Raw genomic sequence first — 23,114 nt, 5'->3', positions numbered from 1 at the left:
CCTACAAAATAAGTTTGTTTCAATTTAAAATCATCTTTATCTTCTATTTAAATTTGTTTGTAATTCGACAAACATTTACAGGCAGTGCCTTTATAGTATAAAAATAAGCGCCGGTAATCAGTGATGGATTGCCTAACTTTTAACTACTAATAAATTAAGAATAAACGTTAAAATACAAGAAAATCATAATCAATAACATTGAATAAGGTGCCGTTACTCCGTACTGGTGGGTACCGTCAAAAAAAAAAAGCACTGTTTACAGGTAAGATTGAATAGGTCTTTGGCACTGCAACAAAACAATACAAATCTTTAGTACTTGCAAGAGATATGGCAAATGTCTACGTCAACAACTTTGACTTGGCTTGTTGGTCGTGTAGTTTAGCACTTAGTCATCGTGACCTCGAGCTGTTCAAATATAGGCGTCGTCATCAAATTGTCAGTCAAACCTATAATCCTTGTAGTCCTCATACATATTTTTGTATTGTAAGCCTTAAGGAGTGGGCCTTAAAGGAAGATTAAACGTAAACAAATATGTTGGCCAGGTTTTTAAAATCAGTTTTATCGTAAGCCAAATAAAAAAGAAATAACTGATTATCGAATGTACAAAATGTATAGATTTCGATTGAACACAGTTTTTTTTTTTTATATATTAAAGTATTGTTTGCTTGTTGATAAGACCGACATGTATTAGTGACCTTTGACCTTTATAGACCATGGTAAAGTCATTCTACCACCTCGACCTGAAGAGCTTGTACATTCTTCAAACTAGGCTGAAGAGATCTTGTCTTACAAATTACAGATTTTAGTTTAACAAGAATAACATTTAAAATACTTAAAAAGACAATACCACCTTTATACAGCTTATCAAGCGATTGGTATTCTCTTCATAACTTATGCATGTTAGATTAAATAACAAGAGAACATATTTTACTCACCCCACCCTCCCCTGCTTTCTAAATCAGAGAGAATCCTGAACATTCCTGGAACAGCGAACATAGAGATCTAATACTCTAGATCCTGACTTAGAAGACGATGTATAGATCTAATACTCTAGATCCTGACTTAGAAGACGATGTATAGATCTAATACTCTAGATCCTGACTTAGAAGACGATGTAGAGATCTAATACTCTAGATCCTGACTTAGAAGACAATGTATAGATATAATACTCTAGATCCTGACTTAGAAGACGATGTATAGATCTAATACTCTAGATCCTGACTTAGAAGACGATGTAGAGATCTAATACTCTAGATCCTGACTTAGAAGACGATGTAGAGATCTAATACTCTAGATCCTGACTTAGAAGACGATGTATAGATCTAATACTCTAGATCCTGACTTAGACGACGATGCGCAATCTTTTTTCTGAGCTTTAATTAATTAAAATCTTGAATAAATAATGCCTTTCACTTGGAAATTCACGAGCGCGATAGTCCTTACAAAACCCCAAAACCGATGTTGGATCTAGTTCTAGACATAGTTCTCTAGCCAAATTTAAATTTATTTAATTTTCTTTCAAAAATTATAACGGTCAACTCGAGTTTTCCAGGTGTGGCCATCGAGTTAGTAATTATTTTCTCAGCGATATACATCAACTGTTACATTTTTAAGAAGATCGTTTGAGCCGTTTTTGAGATTCTTGTCCAGTTTTCTTCCAAGTTCCTCCATGAAGTTGTGACGTGAATTGTAAAAATAAGATAATTATATCTTACCCGTATCCATGAGTTAAACAAGTCATATGTGTTCATTAGGAACTGCAATAAGCCAGTGGTTTTCTACCTCACTCAGCATGATCGAATGACATCAGACGGCTGCCTGGTCGTGTGGTATACGCTCTGGACTGTTGTATCTATGGTCTGGGTTTGAACCCTGTCCGCTGCCATGCTCCCGCAGAAAGGTTTTGGGCTAGGATGGAACATCCGAAAGATGTCAAACAAACAACAAATAAAAGAGAAAGGATTTATAGGAATAGTGCCAGCCAATGATTAAACAAAACTCTCTCTCTCTCCATCTCTCTCCCTCTCTATTTCTCTCTCTTTTTCTCTCTTACTCTCTATCTCTCTACCTCTATATCTCTCTCTCCCCATCTCTTCCCCTCTCCATCTATCTCCCATTCTATCTCCCTCTCTATCTCTTCCTCTCTCTCTCTCCCTATCTATCTCTCAAACTCTCTATCTCTCACACTCTCTTTCAGTCTCTATCTCCCTATTTCTTTTTACCATAATCTTTTCGTCTCACTTGCTATCGTGAAGTTTAAAAATTCAAATCGTCTGAACATAGTCCTGGATCATTCACTAGACCACTTTGTATCCCTGCAGTTACAAGGCATTTATCTGTAGGACATTGACAAATATGACTAATGCAAAGTTGTAACAATAATAAAAGAAAAATATTGGAGTTGATATTTAACAAACTCGTTGGTGACTTCGGGGTTTCATCTTACAAATTTAGTTAAACACAGTTTTATACAACACCAGGGGACGTGTCTGATCTTGAGTACGTATTGAAGTTTGCTTCATCTGGGACTGTAGGCTACATATAATATGCATACGACAGCACATCTATTTGGTGTGTGTATCGAAGTTGTGAATCATAATTTACATTTACATATATACCAATATAACATTACGAAATCTTGCTTCAAAAGTGGTGTATATCCGATTTTTTAAAAATAGAACCAAAATAAAAAAATAAAAAAATTGCATATTTACTAATTAGAAAAGGAAGTTAAGTTTCAAAATTATATCTAGCTGTTGCACTTAATTTGAACCCGATGGGGAAGCTTGTGAAATGTGAATCTAAATAGTTCTTATAGTATCAAGCTCAAATCTCGACAGACGGACGCACAGAATAAAAACTACCGGGTCCGCTAACAAGTTTAAAAATGTCAACCATGTGGCTTATTAAAGAGAGATAACTCACGATAAACCGGTTCTGTGTTAAGTCCTAATTTAAACACTGCATATCGCTCTAGCTTTCACAATAACCTCATATCTCTTCGTAGCTAGGAGACATGTTTATTTCATTACTTAATGTCAAAGTAACCTTACGAGAGGAAAGTGAGCCAACAGAAGAGCTTCATAGAAACATCCTTTGGTGGACATGTTATCTCGTCTGCCTACTGACCACATCATTCAGTCTTGGTGGTCAATATCAGTAGCCTTCCTTTTAAAGTGAGCTCTTCTTTGACAATGTAAAATTAAAAAAGGTATATAATCTTTAAAAAAATGTTGGCTTAGTCATATCTGTCAAAGTAAGCGTTGTTATTAAAAGTCTACAGTCAGTCTAAGTAAGTGTTGTTTTTGAAAGTCATCAGTGCTGTACTCCCCCCCCCCCCTCTCTTTTCACTCTTATATGTTTCAGAGTTCAGAATGCTGTGCAGTATATTCCTACGACGCTGTATAAGAAAAAAAAATGATTTGACCACATAGCAGACATTGACATCTAAGAGCTGTCACACACGAACAGTATCCATGCACATTAAAAAAAAGGTCCCAATTACGATGGTCGGCACATTTAGTCCGTATGCCTGATAATCGACTCCCCAAACGGCTTTTTTTTTAAAATAGGGAGCTGTGTGCATAAAATCACTCTTGGGGGTGGGGTGATGGTGGAACATAAGCGTTACAAAGATACCCTTTGTTTTTGAAATAAGTATTTAAAATTGTATTGTTATATTTTTGTTTGTTTCGATATATACAATAATATACCGTGTACATAATGCGGCGTCTGTAACAAGTGTAACATGAAGTAAAATTGTAAAACAAGTCGTAACTCTGTAATAGCTCTTTACTGCCTAACTAGGTAGTGAAAACAGATTTCTGACTACATCTGAGCTGTCTGTAGTAACTTTAAAATCTAATTTTAACGCAACCTTAGCTTCTCTACATGCAATATGTTGTGTCTATTTCTCTCAGTCTCTCTCTCTCTCTCTTCATCTCTCTCTTTTTCTCTGTCAGTCTCTTCCTCTTTCTGTATCTCCCTCTATATCCGTCTCTCTGTTGGTCTTTCCCTCTCTCTATCTGTAACTCCATTATCTCAACTTCTCAACAAAAGTAAACACTTTTACTAATGTGTCTCTCGTCTCCCAGGGTCTCTCCTCTCCCTGTCTCTCTCCTCTCCCTGTGTCTCTCCTCTCCCTGTCTCTCTCGTTTCTACTTTTTCAAAATTAGTTCTTGTGTCTATCGTTTAGATCTAGATCTATTTGTTTCGCAGCACAATAAGCCATTCCGCATCAATGACTGCAGCTTTCATGTCGGATTAAATGTCCACTGTGTCAATCTTTGTCTCGTCAAATCTCGAGGAACTCCAGGCGCTTACGTGAATACAATTGTACACATAAGTAGGTCACCTCATAGTCTTTGTCAACTTCAAGCTTGTAAAATTCCTCGTTAGTTTCACAGACCAACTGTTCTCAAACTTTTCTGAGGTAGTGCTCAACCATTTCAGATTCCTGACAATTGTAGGTACCTTATCTGTAAAATGTTTAGATGCTTCGGATGTTCCTTCAGAAGTTGAAGATAATTACATCTCAGCCCATACCTACCACAAAACGACGGGGGATTGCAGCGGGCAGGATTCGAACCCGGGACCATCGAGACCACCTAACGACAGTCCTGAGCGCATAAAACATGACAGTCTTCTATTATTCTATATACCTTATCCATTATTTATATATACTATTCTCTCTATATACCTTTCTTCTAAATACACTTTCTCTCTATATATACTTATCTTTTACATAGGCCTACACTATTCTCTCTATATATACCTATTTTCTTTATACACCATTCTCACTCTATATACCTAACATCTTTATACACTATTCTCTATATATACCTATTTTCTATATAGGCCAACTTTATTGTACTATATACCTATCTTCTAAATACAATTTCTCTCTATATATACCTATCTTCTAAATACAACTTCTCTCTATATATACCTATCTTCTTTACACCCACTCTTCTATATACCCAATCCCCTATGTATCAAGAAGAAGCATCGTTTGGTTATAGTCTCTCTATCTTTACTATTGATCTGTTTATGTACATACTTATCAACATTGTAATAGTTGCTATTGTGTAACAAGGGAGACAATGGTTCGTGGATCCGTCTGTCACTGTGATGGAGACAAAGTGTTATTATAATAATGTACATTTTTCGTTTGCTTATCATTTTTACGCTAATGATTCTACATTGATCTTTCGTTAGCAGTCTTTCTGTTTCCTCTTGTAGGTTTTGTGCTGAGATCTTAGTGTTTGTCCTGAGGTTTGGAGGGGGGGGGGGGACATAGAGAAAATGTAATGAAGAGAGGGGGGGAGAGGAGTAAGCTATATCCAAGAAAATTAAATATTCTACTTTTAATCTTTTATAACAATCGGTTTCCCCATAAAAAAAAATTCCAGGACGAATCTAGTTTTTTGGCCTCATTTTTTAGAAGATTAGAAAAGTTCAGCCATCTTTTAAGTCAAGATTGATGTTATCTGCTTACCTAGAAACTGACTACATAAACCATCTTTGCCCAATGTTATCATAAAGATTGACTAGGTCAAATGTCAACCTAAGTTGCCAATATTTTTCACTACATTTTTATTTTACAGCGGCACTACTTTGGCATGTAAGCCTTACACACCAGTGTTTCTAAAACTGTCACCTTACCATCAGTAATTTTTACAAATATATATTCAAAGAACATTTGAGATCCAGATCCATATGTAACGAATGTTGATTAAAGCTAGTACGCTTTTTTTGGGGGGAAATATTATTCTAAGTGTTTTTAACACTAGAATACAACTACATTGGAATAGCAGCAGATCCCCCCCCCCCATCAGAATGGTCCTGGGAGCACAGAAAACTTCCCCCGCGACGACCTGAGTGGAGCTACAAATATTGCACTTGATATAAGCTTTTTTTTAAAAGTATTTTTGTTTGTTTGTTTTCTATTATGGAGAACTAAGAATGGACCTCACTCACCAATCGTAAATAAACAACATTTAGTCACGTGATCTTATTGATAAAAGAACGGAAAAAAACTGTCACGTAACAACTATCATGAATTAGACATTAGATCGTAAATCATATAGAAGAGATAGAGCACCACCTGGCTAAATGTTGTTTGTTTACGATTGGTGAATGAGGTCCATTGTGCGACTGCAGGTTATGGTGACATTACCAGCTGATCGTATCGGGGCACCAACATTTTGCGATGCCTCAGATCTTAATTATCCAAATACAATCTTCTATCCCTTCAGGTTCTGTAGGTACAATTACTATAAAACGCGTTTCCTCTCTTTCCATTTTTTCTCTTCCAGCTAGACTCACGCGCAGATACATTTATACCCCTCTCCCTTTTGGTTTTCAGGACACACACACACATACTCTCCGTACAAATCTGTTGTCATGACATTTAACCTTTCCAGGTGGACTATTTTGTAGCAGAAGTCTCCTAGTGCCACTCATGGAAAGCCTGGGAAAAACGTGAAGTGACCTACCCCATACAATGTAAACACAACGTTCAGTTTCGGTGAATGTAATGACCGAAAAACAAAATGGCAACACAGCACGTGACAGTAAACAAAAACTTGATTGGTTACTACCTTGTCTTCGTAATCATAACAGAAATAGGTTTGAAGTGACTTAGACTTTTGAATCTAAACTTATAGATTTGAGGCGTGCCTTCAAATAAAATAACTACGTCCTACGCGTATCTATGTGTTAATCTAGTCGTGCATGTTAATTAGAGACTTGAAATCTGTTGAAATTGTTTTTCTTGGCTGATTGAGGCAACCCGCCCTATGCTCTAATGCAGTGTTTTCCAAACTTTTTACTTAACGGAACATATCGCATAATCTGAGTATTTAGAGGAACGCTTTGCTTAGTTTTTTTAATTCACGTGTTTGCCTACTAATTATTCCAGTAGTTCGTGAAACAACAATTCACAAAACACTGGGAAACACTGCTCTGGGACTAGGGAAAGCCTACTTGCAGGAATTTGTCCCAGCATATGGAATAAGAAACGTCACTTTGTGTCTTTTTACTACTTCGTGTGTTGTTTGATTTGCTTTAGTAAGTTAAGTAAGTTATGTTTTAAAATTGTAGGTGTTATTGTTACTTGACTTTTTGTTCTTCTATTGCTGAGTGTTTATGTTCAATGATTTTAATATTCATTTATTATAGACCACATGGTTCTATTTTCCGTCTGAACTAATCTCTGTTTGTTTTGCTTGAGCTGAGAGGTCCCAAACAATGGAGACATACAGGTCTAACCAATGTCAAAAATAACAAAACATTGTAGTCTTATGTTTGTGTTTGATTTGTAACAGACATTATTCGAATAAATCTTAATGCTTTGTTTGATTTTTAAATTATTACATCAGTATGTGTATGTCTTGCATATTCATTTATTATAACACCTAGGATTTTTGGAGTTTTTAGTGTGTGTAGTATTTTTGGTTTACTATGATTGTAATAAGTATTATTTATCTCTTTTTTTTAGTTACTCTTAATTATTGCCATATTGGAAATGCTGCTCCAATATGATTCCCATTTTTGCAATTCATCTAATTCTCTTTGTAAAATTGCTAATTAATAAATGAGGCTTAAGTATTAAGATGCATATTGTTTTTTGTGTACAAGAGTTCGAACATTGCCTCAATATTAATATCGTCTAAATGTAAAGAAAAGAAAAGAAAAAGTTTTAGGCCCATGAATGACTTAGGCTCGTGCCTCAGACATCTTCATGACTTAGGTCTCAAACACTTAGGGGAGTGATGGATTCGATCGAATATTGATTTGACCTGATTATTGGCAAGTTGTATGAAATGACTCTCAGATAAAAGAAACAAAAAAAAAAGCCTACTCTGATATATATCCTGCTTCATACATTGAAGAAAAAGGGAGAAACTGAAAAAAATATAAATGGCCTCTATTTACAAACTACAGGGCTATCTTCCCTCTATATGCTAATTTACACTTTTGTCATTCTCTCAAAATAAAATATTAAGGAGTCATTCACAACAGAGGTCCATTGGAGTCATTCAGGGAAAAAAAAGCTCATTTAATAAATAGACTAATAAATAAGTTTGAAGATACTGACAGCCGTAAGAGAGGTTTGGATTCAGAGTTTGTCTCCTAGGTAAGTAACCAGCCAAGACTAATGAGCTCCTCCTGCGACTAATTCAACTTATACCTTGGGGCGCCTCTGTTACATCGATCACCTTTCAGGTCACCAAAAAACAAAAACTTTTTTTGGCATACGTTTCATCCCCATACGGGATTCGTGCCCTACCCAACGTATATATCTACATGCTCAGGAAACTACAAAACCATTTAACCAATAATTTGATGCCCATCTTCGATGTACTAGCGTCTACATCTAGTCTCTACTAGAACCTTACTCTAGTGTGCCGGCTTTGCTGTCTGGTTGAAGTTCTCTTCACTTTGCGCTGGTCTGCAACATTTTGCACGTGCTACATGTGTGTGTGTGTCTGTGCGACGTAAGGGAAAAAATGAAAATGTCCCTTTCAGACTTTGCGATCTATAGAGTGTATGATGTCAAACAAATCTGTTTCTATGATCGCCGGTTAACGAGGGTGTCATTTTGGCAGTACAACGACAAACAACTTATTATTTTTACCTACTAGAGTTGGGTGGACTCTTGGGCGTCCTAAAAATCTGAAAATTCAAAATCCCAGGCGAGATTCAAACCCGAGATCCCTCCGTTAGAAAACCAAGCCCTTTACCATTTAGCCATCAGCCCTCCCTCTTTCCCCCATAACATTGCAAACTACGAAGTGCTGTCCCCAACTAGTTCATCTCTGGATTTGTTTCATCTTGAGTTCATCTTGAGTTCATTTGTTTGTTCTGCCTGTCTTTAAGGTGTAAACATTTGGTGAAAATCCTATACACACATCTGATGGAGACACGGGCTGCTGGAGCATCACCACATCAGCCCCTAGCGAGCAGCAGACAATATCACTTTCTCTAAGACTTCACTCACTGCCACGCCCACTTGCGAGTTATTAAAAGTAAACGAGATCTTCTGTTCAGACTCTGATATCTGCAGGCCGCGAGTGTATAAACGTACGTTGTCCTCTTGACTTCTCGCTTTCAGTGTAAACATTTAGAGAGTTTAAAATGTTGAGCTTAGTACAACGTTTCTCAAACCTTTCTTCATGGCACTTCATGGAAAATCTATTCATAAATTCCAAGACTCGTGTTTTGTCCAGTCAACTTGCATAAAAACCCTCCCATTTAAGTTGACGACATCTACAGTATGACATCAGCAGTATGATTTCAACAGTATGATGACCATCAGAAGTATGACGACACCAGATGTATATCCCCGGAGGGTCACCACTGATGTTTGTTTTTTTAACAAAATTACAACCTTTGTCTTGATGCCGTGCTGTCTCAGTAAATGTTCACACAGTCTGGATGTCATTCGTGTAAATATTGTAATTTCTTCATGGGCATAGGAAAACAAGAAAGCCTATATTAAGTAAAGTTTGTATCAATTAGTTTGTATCATCCATGTAATTCAATTGTTAATAGATCTAGACTAACAATTACAAATCTGTGCGATTAGAAATATTTTTACCATCTGTTTTTGTTTAGCACAATTTCTTGGTTTTATTTTTCTCAATATGCAATGATTCTATCACTTGTCTGGATCAGTTGGTAAAGGGTGTGGGGAGAAAGACAGGGATATTCGGGTGATCGCTTTTTAAAAGCATTTATAAAACAAAGTGAACGACCGGAACTCGAATGCTAAAATCTAATGAAACCAGTACACTAACCACTGTGCCACGGAAAATAGGTTTTATAGTTTCGCAATTCTCGTGGGTCTCGTGAATCACCTGTGTAGTTTTCGTGAATCACCTGTGTAGTTTTCGTGAATCACCTGTGTAGTTTTCGTGAATCACCTGTGTAGTTTTCGTGAATCACCTCTGTAGTTCTCGTGAATCACCTCTGTAGTTTTCGTGAATCACCTCTGTAGTTCTCGTGAATCACCTCTGTAGTTTTCGTGAATCACCTCTGTAGTTTTCGTGAATCACCTGTGTAGTTTTCGTAAATCACCTGTGTAGTTTTCGTGAATCACCTCTGTAGTTTTCGTGAATCACCTGTGTAGTTTTCGTGAATCACCTGTGTAGTTTTCGTGAATCACCTCTGTAGTTCTCGTGAATCACCTCTGTAGTTTTCGTGAATCACCTCTGTAGTTTTCGTGAATCACCTGTGTAGTTTTTGTGAATCACCTCTGTAGTTCTCGTGAATCACCTCTGTAGTTTTCGTGAATCACCTGTGTAGTTTTCGTGAATCACCTGTGTAGTTTTCGTGAATCACCTGTGTAGTTTTCGTGAATCACCTCTGTAGTTTTCGTGAATCACCTCTGTAGTTTTCGTGAATCACCTGTGTAGTTTTCGTGAATCACCTGTGTAGTTCTCGTGAATCACCTCTGTAGTTTTCGTGAATCACCTCTGTAGTTTTCGTGAATCACCTGTGTAGTTTTCGTGAATCACCTGTGTAGTTTTCGTGAATCACCTGTGTAGTTTTCGTGAATCACCTCTGTAGTTTTCGTGAATCACCTGTGTAGTTCTCGTGAATCACCTGTGTAGTTCTCGTGAATCACCTGTGTAGTTTTCGTGAATCACCTGTGTAGTTCTCGTGAATCACCTCTGTAGTTTTCGTGAATCACCTGTGTAGTTTTCGTGAATCACCTCTGTAGTTTTCGTGAATCACCTCTGTAGTTTTCGTGAATCACCTCTGTAGTTTTCGTGAATCACCTCTGTAGTTTTCGTGAATCACCTCTGTAGTTCTCGTGAATCACCTCTGTAGTTTTCGTGAATCACCTGTGTAGTTTTCGTGAATCACCTGTGTAGTTTTCGTGAATCACCTGTGTAGTTTTCGTGAATCACCTCTGTAGTTTTCGTGAATCACCTGTGTAGTGCTCGTGAATCACCTGTGTAGTTCTCGTGAATCACCTGTGTAGTTTTCGTGAATCACCTGTGTAGTTCTCGTGAATCACCTCTGTAGTTTTCGTGAATCACCTGTGTAGTTTTCGTGAATCACCTCTGTAGTTTTCGTGAATCACCTCTGTAGTTTTCGTGAATCACCTCTGTAGTTTTCGTGAATCACCTGTGTAGTTTTCGTGAATCACCTGTGTAGTTCTCGTGAATCACCTGTGTAGTTTTCGTGAATCACCTCTGTAGTTCTCGTGAATCACCTCTGTAGTTTTCGTGAATCACCTGTGTAGTTTTCGTGAATCACCTGTGTAGTTTTCGTGAATCACCTCTGTAGTTTTCGTGAATCACCTGTGTAGTTTTCGTGAATCACCTGTGTAGTTTTCGTGAATCACCTGTGTAGTTTTCGTGAATCACCTGTGTAGTTTTCGTGAATCACCTGTGTAGTTTTCGTGAATCGCCTCTGTAGTTTTCGTGAATCACCTGTGTAGTTTTCGTGAATCACCTCTGTAGTTTTCGTGAATCACCTGTGTAGTTTTTGTGAATCACCTCTGTAGTTTTCGTGAATCACCTGTGTAGTTTTCGTGAATCACCTCTGTAGTTTTCGTGAATCACCTGTGTAGTTTTCGTGAATCACCTGTGTAGTTTTCGTGAATCACCTCTGTAGTTTTCGTGAATCACCTCTGTAGTTTTCGTGAATCACCTGTGTAGTTTTCGTGAATCACCTGTGTAGTTCTCGTGAATCACCTCTGTAGTTTTCGTGAATCACCTGTGTAGTTTTCGTGAATCACCTGTGTAGTTTTCGTGAATCACCTGTGTAGTTTTCGTGAATCACCTGTGTAGTTTTCGTGAATCACCTGTGTAGTTTTCGTGAATCACCTGTGTAGTTCTCGTGAATCACCTGTGTAGTTCTCGTGAATCACCTGTGTAGTTTTCGTGAATCACCTGTGTAGTTCTCGTGAATCACCTCTGTAGTTTTCGTGAATCACCTGTGTAGTTTTCGTGAATCACCTCTGTAGTTTTCGTGAATCACCTCTGTAGTTTTCGTGAATCACCTGTGTAGTTCTCGTGAATCACCTCTGTAGTTCTCGTGAATCACCTCTGTAGTTCTCGTGAATCACCTCTGTAGTTTTCGTGAATCACCTGTGTAGTTTTCGTGAATCACCTGTGTAGTTTTCGTGAATCACCTGTGTAGTTTTCGTGAATCACCTCTGTAGTTTTCGTGAATCACCTGTGTAGTGCTCGTGAATCACCTGTGTAGTTCTCGTGAATCACCTGTGTAGTTTTCGTGAATCACCTGTGTAGTTCTCGTGAATCACCTCTGTAGTTTTCGTGAATCACCTGTGTAGTTTTCGTGAATCACCTCTGTAGTTTTCGTGAATCACCTCTGTAGTTTTCGTGAATCACCTCTGTAGTTTTCGTGAATCACCTGTGTAGTTTTCGTGAATCACCTGTGTAGTTCTCGTGAATCACCTGTGTAGTTTTCGTGAATCACCTCTGTAGTTCTCGTGAATCACCTCTGTAGTTTTCGTGAATCACCTGTGTAGTTTTCGTGAATCACCTGTGTAGTTTTCGTGAATCACCTGTGTAGTTTTCGTGAATCACCTGTGTAGTTTTCGTGAATCACCTGTGTAGTTTTCGTGAATCACCTGTGTAGTTTTCGTGAATCACCTGTGTAGTTTTCGTGAATCGCCTCTGTAGTTTTCGTGAATCACCTGTGTAGTTTTCGTGAATCACCTCTGTAGTTTTCGTGAATCACCTGTGTAGTTCTCGTGAATCACCTCTGTAGTTTTCGTGAATCACCTGTGTAGTTTTCGTGAATCACCTCTGTAGTTTTCGTGAATCACCTGTGTAGTTTTCGTGAATCACCTGTGTAGTTTTCGTGAATCACCTCTGTAGTTTTCGTGAATCACCTCTGTAGTTTTCGTGAATCACCTCTGTAGTTCTCGTGAATCACCTCTGTAGTTTTCGTGAATCACCTGTGTAGTTTTCGTGAATCACCTGTGTAGTTTTCGTGAATCACCTGTGTAGTTTTCGTGAATCACCTCTGTAGTTTTCGTGAATCACCTGTGTAGTTTTCGTGAATCACCTGTGTAGTTTTCGTGAATCACCTGTGTAGTTTTCGTGAATCACCTGTGTAGTTTTCGTGAATCACCTCTGTAGTTCTCGTGAATCACCTGTGTAGTTTTCGTGAATCACCTGTGTAGTTTTCGTGAATCACCTGTGTAGTTTTCGTGAATCACCTGTGTAGTTTTCGTGAATCACCTGTGTAGTTTTCGTGAATCACCTGTGTAGTTTTCGTGAATCACCTGTGTAGTTTTCGTGAATCACCTGTGTAGTTTTCGTGAATCACCTGTGTAGTTCTCGTGAATCACCTGTGTAGTTTTCGTGAATAGCTTCTGTGGTTTTCATCAATTCCATCTAAGGACTACATGAATCGCCATTAACGAGACCAATAGTTACAGCAGGCCTGACAACAGACATGTGATGTGGCAGCCTGTGGTCAGTAGAGACCAACAGTTCGTTGCTATGTCAGAGGTCAGTCTTCAGGCCTACTGTAACGACTCGTCTCGCTTTGACTCGCACGAACCGTACTGTGGGCAGCCTGGGGGCTACATCAATACAACAATTACTGTGACTCACTAAACTAACATGTCAAAACAAATTTATGATCATGATTATATTTGTTTCAAAAGTGATTCCTCCCCCCCCCCCCCAATAAATACACTCACCCCCCAAAAAAACTTGATGGCCACCGTTACACTTTGAATTAATTCTTGAAACGAGAACAAAATGATCTAATAGTTGTAAAATAGTCTTGAACTTCCAGACTCTTGACATGTCTAGACTCTAGAGGACGAACGCATTTCTTCTCGTAAAACAGTGGGTCTCAGCTTATCATCGTAGCAGGTTTTTCAGCCAGATCTATCTAAGGGTTGTTACGTGTAGTGTCATGACAAGGATGGGCTGGATTGAGATCCACTGGTGCTCGACTAGCCGACTTGAAGACAATCTTTTGTTGACATTATGGAGAGGGGGGCATTACAGCACCATAAAACAAGAGAGGAACAGAGAGGGGGAGTGATGAAAGCTGTAAATATAGTGGAGCAAGAGAGAGAGAGAGAGAAAGAGAGAGTCACAGAGAAAGAGAATGGGAATTATTCCAAAAGAAAGTAGGGCAACTATGACTTTGATGTATGAAAGTCATTGAACATCAAGTGTTCTCTTCCTGCTGCCCTAAGACGGGCTGACTTTGTCAATTCAATGACCCACTTACACATTCAACTCTTATAGCTCCATTTCAAGGCAGTTACTTAGGACACGATTGCTTATATTATCGGATTGCAGAGTTGTTGTTTTTTTCTCTTACCAAAACATTTTGAAAAAAACAAAAGGAAAAGAGTGACAAGCCATGATGAACATACATCTCAGTAGATCCATTAAACTACATCAGTGTTTCCCAAACTGTGTTCCGCGGAACCCAACAGTTCCGCGAGGCCCAAACATGTGTACCACGAACACTGAAATAACGAACTGATTAACCATGTGAATTAATTTCTCTAAAAAAATAAGGAAATTGTTCCGTTAAATGTTCAGATGTGTGAAGTGTTTCATTACACACATTTCACCACATAATTCACCAAACATTTCACCACATAATTCACCGAAAAATTTCACCACATAATTCACCAAACATTTCAACACATAATTCACCACACATTTCACCACATAATTCGCCACACATTTCACCACATATACACCTCAAATTCACCACATAATTCACCAAACATTTCACCACATAGTTCACCACACATTTCACCATATAATTCACCAAACATTTCACCACATAATTCACCAAACATTTCTCATACATTTCAGCACACATTTTCACCAGATATTTCACCACAGATTTTCTAGCACATTTCTTTCTGTTTCCCCTATTTCACGTCATCCCCCACCAACTTCTTACGACCCTCTGTGCTATCCTGTATCCCAAACGACCCTCTGTGCTATCCTGTATCCCAAACGACCCTCTGTGCTATCCTGTATCCCAAACGACCCTCTGTGCTATCCTGTATCCCAACATCCAGTCATGAAATGCATTGACGTAATTATCTTCTTTGTTGAAGTAACGTCTGTATAAGACATGATTTATATTTTTTTGAAGTTTGTAAATATCCCGGAAAATAAACAAAATAAATACAGACAGAAGATAATATTTTAAGATACGAGTTTTTTTTGGTTTATCTTATTTGCATAGAAAATATATATGTAGACCGAAAGACATATAAAAAATAAATAAAAATGGCGGTGTTTGTTATTCTTTGTTATTAATGTGTGTAGCCAATATGGCAACAGATGTTTGGCATTGACAGATGTTTTTAGAACTTGCTGACCAAGTGGTGAAGCTTTTTGAAGGCGACTCGTGGGTCTCAAACTGGAAGTGTTCAGGAGAATGCCATTAAAATGGACGTTATGGTGCAGACTTCAAAGTCTAATGAGTTTGGGACTTTTGCTGCGGGACAGGTCGTTGTGCTTATGTCGACCTAATTCTTTGCTTGAATAATCTGTTCGGCACTTCGCTATGTATTGACAGGTGAAAATAACTTACAACTATGTAAACCGATACTGACCAACATATTTAAGATTATCTAAGGGCCAGCATTTTGGCTCAAGATTACAATTTATCCCTACTATTAAAATAATGATCTTAATTTTTTTTCCATATTGGAGAACGATCTATTCTCTTCTCATGGTCGAAACAAACAATAAACTTGTAAAGATTTTTTTTTGAAAGTTGTATTTAATAAACAGACCAAATAATTAAACACAGGACTTCGACAGAGCTGCTATAATTATCTAAGATTAAAACCAAGGGAAATCACTACTCCTCGTTAAGTAGGAAGTATTTCAGATTCAAATGAATTAGATTGCTTTGAGATTTGATAAGTAAACGCTTCGACCAAATTCGTAGATATATTTCTTTTTGGCTTGTATTTGACATACAATAACCCTGTTACCTTTTTTTTGGCTTCATAAATACCTAAAAATGATAAACGCGCCAACATGTGTTGTGGGGGTAAGTTCGTAGTGTACCTTATAAAGTAAAGACGTCAGTTCAAAAGAGAAGAAAACTACATCCTAATCCTATTCGATCATGTTCATGAGAGACTTCAAATCTACTAAGTCATTGGTTTCCTGGCTGATTCAGGCAACCCATGCTCTAATGACACTTGGGAAGAAGGAGCACTTGTACAAAGTTGTCCTAGCGCTTGGATTATGTCAAATCTCGCTAATAGAGTCCTGCTTAAAAGGGAGATAAAACTTCAATGAGTACGTAGCTCCTCACCAGCTCCACAACCCAGTCATCAACTAATTTAGTTCTCAAACAAGAAAGTTCGTTAACTGCTAAGTGATTCAAGTGATCATTAACTTAGTATAAAGACTGTAACATCCGCCCCTTAAGAGATTTGAACTATATTCTATTTAGGATGGCCTTGGTTAAAACTAGCTACTTTTTATTTTCTATATTTGATTTCTCATCTGACCGCTCGGGTGCCTTCATCTTATTTCGTCAACGAAGATATAATTTTCAAATAAGACGGTAATCAATAATGTGAAGGATTCTTTTTAATCTCGAGTCCAAAACGGCGGAAATGAAGTAGGTAATTTAAAAAGTAGAACTGTTGGCGTACATCTTTACCTATCATCAGCATCATGATGTTTCAGGTTGTTATTCAATAAACATCTAGATCTAAAGTTGTGGGTGAAGTCTGTGTTTGTTGGTGTTGTTTTGTTTATTTTTCATTACAGATTGTTTACATCTAGATCTAGAATGTTGTCTATAGCTAGACCTGAACATATTCAGATTGTCACCTTCAGTGACGCATCATTTAGCAACCTGGTGGGATGGACAGCTGGTGAAACCAAAAGAAAATAAAATAAAAATTATTAATATTATTTTTAATTCCAGAAGCAGAAAAATTTCAGAATGATATTAGCTAGATACCCTAACACGATTGGTCACGTTTAATTGTAATGATGACCTTTCTTGAAAAAATGTATTTCTGTAAAAAGTGATTGGATGTAGGGTACTGAGTCAAAGAATGAAAATAAAGACTCTATAAGCATTGAGAAAAGCTTTGTTGAACATGGCCATTCATTATAATTCATGATCTTTTTATGTTTCTCTTCCAGGCAACATCCAAACTCGGCCTGGTCCGGGCACTTCTTGGCGTCTATTCACATCATTCCAGAAACCGTTGCAACATGAGCTGCACTGGTAAGGTTGCCTTGGTTACTGGAGCCGCTCAGGGACTCGGGAAAGCTTTCTGCGAAATTTTGCTCAAAAATGGCGCCAAGGTCAGTGAACATCTTTCATACTTTTGTAATGGTTATACATCTTTTTTTTTTTTAAACTAATATCATCTCTGTCTGAGTGTGTGTCTGGTAAAAAGTTTGAACATGTTTTTTCCCATTGTTGGATGAAGTTAATACTTTGCACAATCAAACCTGACAAGACATGGATCAATCAAAAAAAAATTAACTTTTAATTGTTGGTGATTAATTATTTTGTTTGATGTACAAAATAAGGGAAATAAATGCTACTTAATTAGAGATAGAGATATAATTGCATTTACGTTTTGACACGTTTTTTCTCCCACTTCTCGGAACAGGTTGAAATTTGACAAAATTATTTCATAGTCAACAATACAGGAATCCATCCAAAAATTAACCAATTAGTTAATCATTTAGTACTATATATAGCAGTAAGGGAGATAGACCCCGTAATTTTCATATAAATGTCAGTACTTAGCGGTTCCTTCCCTTTGTTGTTAAAAAGTATTCTTTTTCTATTGCTTGTTTATTTTTTTAACTAACAACGATGAAACTATCAAGACATTTATTCCTTTACGTCCTTTTTGTTCTCTCTCGCATTCATATAGTTTCTGTTTCATGTAAGTATACCTTAAATTACAAATAATTTTGAATACCATGTTCACAAAGCGATAATACGACGTCCACTGATATACAAACAAACAAAACACAACATCTCATGTAGATCTGTGTAAGAATCATGTATTGATCGCCTACCTACACTTTTACAGTTCAAAAACAAATATTTAAAGCCTCCTTCTTTAAAGTAGGTAGCTAGAATCAGGTTAAGTAGAGTCTCTAGTAACGCTAGTGAGCAGTTGTCTGCTCTATACTTTGCAGTCAATAAATATTTACCAAACAGAAACGCATGTAAAAATGACGTCATTAACGGTGACAGTTTAGCTTCGCGGATATTGATATTTATTTTGATTGGACTTGTCATCGTACACTGTGTCACTTCATGTCCCCAGGTTGGTTTGACAGATGTCAACGCAGAGCTTGGCTCCAGAACTGCAGCAGAGTTTGAATCGAAATACGGGAAAAATCGTGTTGTCTTTCAAAAGTGTGACGTCACCAGCACTTCCGATTTCACTGGTAATTGTGTGTGTATGTGTGTGTGTGTGTGCACGTGTGCGTGTTTGCTAGTATTTGTGTTGATGTTTAAGATAAACATAACAACCATTGATTGAACTTCGACCGAAGCACTACAATTGGTTTTAGATTTTACCAGTTTAGCAAGAGGGGTCGCACTGTGGTTAAAAGTACGATGCAGAATGACATGAAGAGTTCAATAACTTTAAATACCCAGTTAGTGTACAGACCCAGCCCTATTTCTAGTTCTTGAAATTAAGCCCAACTTCCAACCCCCCTCCCCCAATTCTCTTTAAGCTCGTCTCTTCTGTATATAGTTTTTTTTTTTTTTTTTCAAATCGAAAATTCTCGTAGCGGAAATATTGGAGATATTCAAGTACAACTAAAAAATGTCAAGGACAATAAATTGACCCTCAAAGTTGCAACTAAATAAAAAGCGCAGAATGCTGAAATTCTTAATATTTTTTGTTTTTATGAATGCACTAAACTGACTATAGTTCTAAAATACATAACGATATATTCTTTACATAAGATTTAAAGCACTGGCCAACAACAAAAACAACAACAACAAAACAACAACAAAACTCTAAATGTAGTTTCTAAATGCAATGCTATTCCCACAGACCTATATATATTATATCTGTTTGAAAGTCTCCAATTATGACATCTTTGTATTTCTAATTAACGCGTACACTAAGTGACCTATATACATTAAATAAAAGTGCCTTGGAGTAATAACTAGCCACTCCGAACATTTGATTCCGAACTTATTTAATGTACTCTAATAAGACTCTAATAAAATAATAATTATTTAATTTACATTAACCAAACTAATGTAGGCGCAAGTAAAAAAAAGATGCTTATTAACCTTAGTGAAATTATTAATATTATTGGCATGAAAGCGGTAGTTTATTGGCATGAAAGCGGTAGTTTATTGGCATGAAAGCGGTAGTTTATTGGTATGAAAGCGGTAGTTTATTGGCATGAAAGCGGTAGTTTATTGGCATGAAAGCGGTAGTTTATTGGTGAAAACGGTAGTTTATTGGCATGAAAGCGGTAGTTTATTGGCATGTAGTTTATTGGCATGAAAGCGGTAGTTTATTGGCATGAAAGCGGTAGTTTATTGGCATGAAAGCGGTAGTTTATTGGCATGAAAGCGGTAGTTTATTGGCATGAAAGCGGTAGTCTATTGGTATGAAAGCGGTAGTCTATTGGCATGAAAGCGGTAGTTTATTGGCATGAAAGCGGTAGTTTATTGGCATGAAAGCGGTAGTTTATTGGTATGAAAGCGGTAGTTTATTGGCATGAAAGCGGTAGTTTATTGGTATGAAAGCGGTAGTTTATTGGTATATGTTTCTTGTTTGTATTGAACATAAAAATAATAATTCACTATAACAGAAGCCCTGCTGAGCGATCAATGGCTTTGTCTGAATGCACCTGAATGGCGTGAGTTTCAATCCTACTTCTGTCAAAAAGTGTTTACCCACTTTGACTAGACAGACGAAACGGACAGACCAGAAATTCAAATGCTAGTGTGTAATAAAGACATTTGGTCATTGTCTCGTGATCTGTTTTTAATCAAGGAACATAATTAGAATGCTTGTACTTGTCAGTGCTATATGAGTTGCAGCCCTTGGATTAGGTTGTGAGTCTGCAGACATTAGGTTGTCTAGTCTTAGTGATAGTAGAATCAAGACAACATGAAACCAGGCAGCTCAGATGTAGTGACCAGACCATCCTAAAGTTTTCTTAGTACTCCATAGCTCACTATTCAGATAGTATTCTTGTTTTGTTTTTTTTAATGAGAAACATCATTTCAATTATATTTATAGTTTAAATATCAATTAGATTGAGAGTTTAAATATCAATTAGATTTAGAGTTTAATATCAATTACACTTAAATATCAATTAGATTTAAATATCAATGACATTTAAATATAAATTAGATTTAAATATCAATTAGATTGAGAGTTTAAATATCAATTGGATAGAGAGTTTAAATATCAATTCGATTGAGAGTTTAAATATCAGTTAGATTGAGAGTTTAAATATCAATTAGATTGAAAGTTTAAATATGAATTAGATTGAGAGTTTAAATATCAATTAGATTGAGAGTTTAAATAGCAATTAAATATCAATTAGATTGAAAGTTTAAATATCAATTAGATTGAGAGTTTAAATATCAATTAGATTGAGAGTTTAAATATCAGTTAGATTGAGAGTTTAAATATCAATTAGATTGAGAGTTTAAATATCAATTAGATTGAGAATTTAAATATCAGTTAGATTGAGAGTTTAAATATCAATTAGATTGAGAGTTTAAATATCAATTAGAATGTGTTGCTGACGACCTTGCTTCGTCATTTCAGATGCCTTTCAGAAGATCAAGTCGACGCTTGGTGGCCTAGACATTGTGGTGAATAATGCCGGTGTTGGATTTGAAATGGGAAATAAATGGGAGCTGACTGTCGATATTAATGTGGTAGGTCCAGTTATCTCCCTTCGCCATGACCTAGGAAATAAAACATAAAAAAAATAGTATTTCATTTATTTGTTTATTATTATGCTCTTCTCAACTAGAAACAACAATCAGTTGTAATAAAGTCTTCTGAGAACCTCAATTTAAAAAAACATGTTTAATGCAGTGTGCACAAAATGCATGTGCACTTCTTAAAATAATACAACAACAATTCGTATGTTTCCTCGTCTCATAAAATTTTGAATTTTGTATTTATATTTCTTATGCATTTTCCCTCCACCATTTTTGAGAATCAATATTTTATTCTGCTCTCTCTGTTCATTCCTATAAAAAGGTGGCACTATCAGTGGCGTAACTAAGGGGAGGGGGATGGGGGGGGAGAATTTTAAAATCCCCCCGGGCCCCCACCTAGGGGGGGGCCCCCAAATGGGTGTCCAAAATTTATTGTAAATACATAAATTAATATATTTGATTGACAAATAGTGTCAACGGGTGTCTTTTTTTTTTCAACATTTATGGATTACATTTATCACAAAGACTAAACCTAGATCTAGGTCTATCAGTACGTTGACTTTGTTGACATTTAAAAAAAAAATTTCCCACAGAGGTCAAAGTTTTTTTTTAAAGTTAGTTTTACATTTTAAATTTTGTTGCCACGAATAAAACTGCATGATATACAGCGAATTCCAGGTATCTTGTTACCTTTACTAATAATAGATCTAAATAACGAGTATTTTATGGCTTCACTAATTAAACTGGAATTAAAATTTATAGAATCGAGTATAACAGATCCAAAAGTTATTGTTAATAATGCTAGAATAGACCATTATTCGGGTTTGGCGTCTATAATTTCAGAATTAAACTTCACACTCGAGTTATTACCCTTCTATTCATCGTTCCTCAATCCAATGGAAACTCTATTTGTATTTCCATCTAATCCTTTTGCTTTCGCACAAAACATAAACAACAAACAATGACGTAATATCATATAATATTAGCACATCATTCCTTTTGAAGTTATTATAACATCCTTTTGAAGTTATTATCACATCCTTCCTTTTAAAGTTCTTAAAAGTGATATCTACTAGCAGGGCCGCCCTAGCATTTGCGGGGCCCTATGCGAAACGGATCGCGCGGGGCCTAATCTGGGTAGTGATGAGCATAATGTCAAAATTATTTTTTTTTAATTAGAAAATAGGATTACTTTCGTCTTTGCAATAAATTTTTATCAAATGAAAGCTCGCAATGCCACTTTTTATTTATAGGCACCCCAAAATTTCAATTTCGTCTATTCTTCAGGAGATTTGAATAAATTCAAAAAAATTTCAGGACTTTATCGTATATTTTGCCTTTCATGAGATTTCCTGGAGGCCCTGGAAAATCAGGAGGTCACGAAAACCCTGTTATTTTATATACATTATAATGGTTTAATTTAATAATGTACACTTAGAATTAGCGCGGGGCCTATGAAAGCGCGGGGCCCACTGCCACCGCAAAGGCCGGCCCTGTCTACTAGGAACTTTAACAATTCGTCCACTTCTGGTAGTCTTGACTGGCCCAACAAGTTCTCTAGACGTTGGTCTATAACTGTCTGTTTCGTTTGTTCCAACAGTTTGCAGTTCATTGTCTCCTCGGTATCATAGTACCCAGAGATGTCTTCATCGAAACTCTTATTCAAAAAGCTTTGATTTCTTCTGTATGTTTTTCCGTTTGTCTTTATGATGTAAGATCTGGGTGCTGAATGTTTTTTTATGTCAACTGCTTTCTGCCATGTTTGACCTAGACTAACTCTCCGACAGAATAATCTTTAGGTAGTCTTGCTTTTGCATTGTATTTCACTTTGCTTTTCATCTGTCGTTCGTTGAGTAATGTCTCTGCATTTTCAGCTACCGATGGTTTCAATAGTTTGGGATCAGTTGGAATGATTCCCTGAGTCTTCTACTAGTTAGCAGTTGTGATGGTGAATACGGCAGTCCACTTATCGGAGTATTTCTATACTCGAGCATAACGAGATATGGATCTTTCCCACTTTTGTATTTTCTGAATCCTTTTTCTTGCGCACAAAACATAAACAACCAACAATGACATAATACCATATAATATTAGCACAGAATCTTCTTAATGCAGTGGAAAATTAAGAATTTTTTGCCTATCTTGAATTCTGGTCAAAGCTCTTGCGCCCAATTAATATAGTTCAGAAG

General features: G+C 36.8%; 1 protein-coding gene across 3 annotated transcripts in view; it reads left to right on the top strand.

The window, feature by feature from the left end:
* The window catches only part of LOC106062959 (15-hydroxyprostaglandin dehydrogenase [NAD(+)]-like), a 38,216-nt gene that overhangs the window by 5,692 nt on the left and 9,410 nt on the right, over positions 1 to 23,114 (top strand). For 2 of the 3 annotated variants that reach the window (XM_056033432.1, XM_056033431.1), the window contains exons 2-4: positions 17,163 to 17,327; positions 18,314 to 18,437; positions 20,804 to 20,916. In XM_056033432.1, the coding sequence (XP_055889407.1) occupies positions 17,235 to 17,327; positions 18,314 to 18,437; positions 20,804 to 20,916 (330 nt within the window). In that variant the 5' untranslated portion in view covers positions 17,163 to 17,234. Of the gene's footprint in view, positions 1 to 16,655; positions 16,695 to 17,162; positions 17,328 to 18,313; positions 18,438 to 20,803; positions 20,917 to 23,114 lie in introns of those variants that run through there. The other variant, XM_056033430.1, reaches the window with a different exon arrangement.

This window comes from Biomphalaria glabrata, chromosome 6 (assembly GCF_947242115.1).
Source record: "Biomphalaria glabrata chromosome 6, xgBioGlab47.1, whole genome shotgun sequence".
NCBI classification, from domain to species: domain Eukaryota; kingdom Metazoa; phylum Mollusca; class Gastropoda; family Planorbidae; genus Biomphalaria; species Biomphalaria glabrata.
This window is presented reverse-complemented; position numbering and strand designations above follow the sequence as displayed.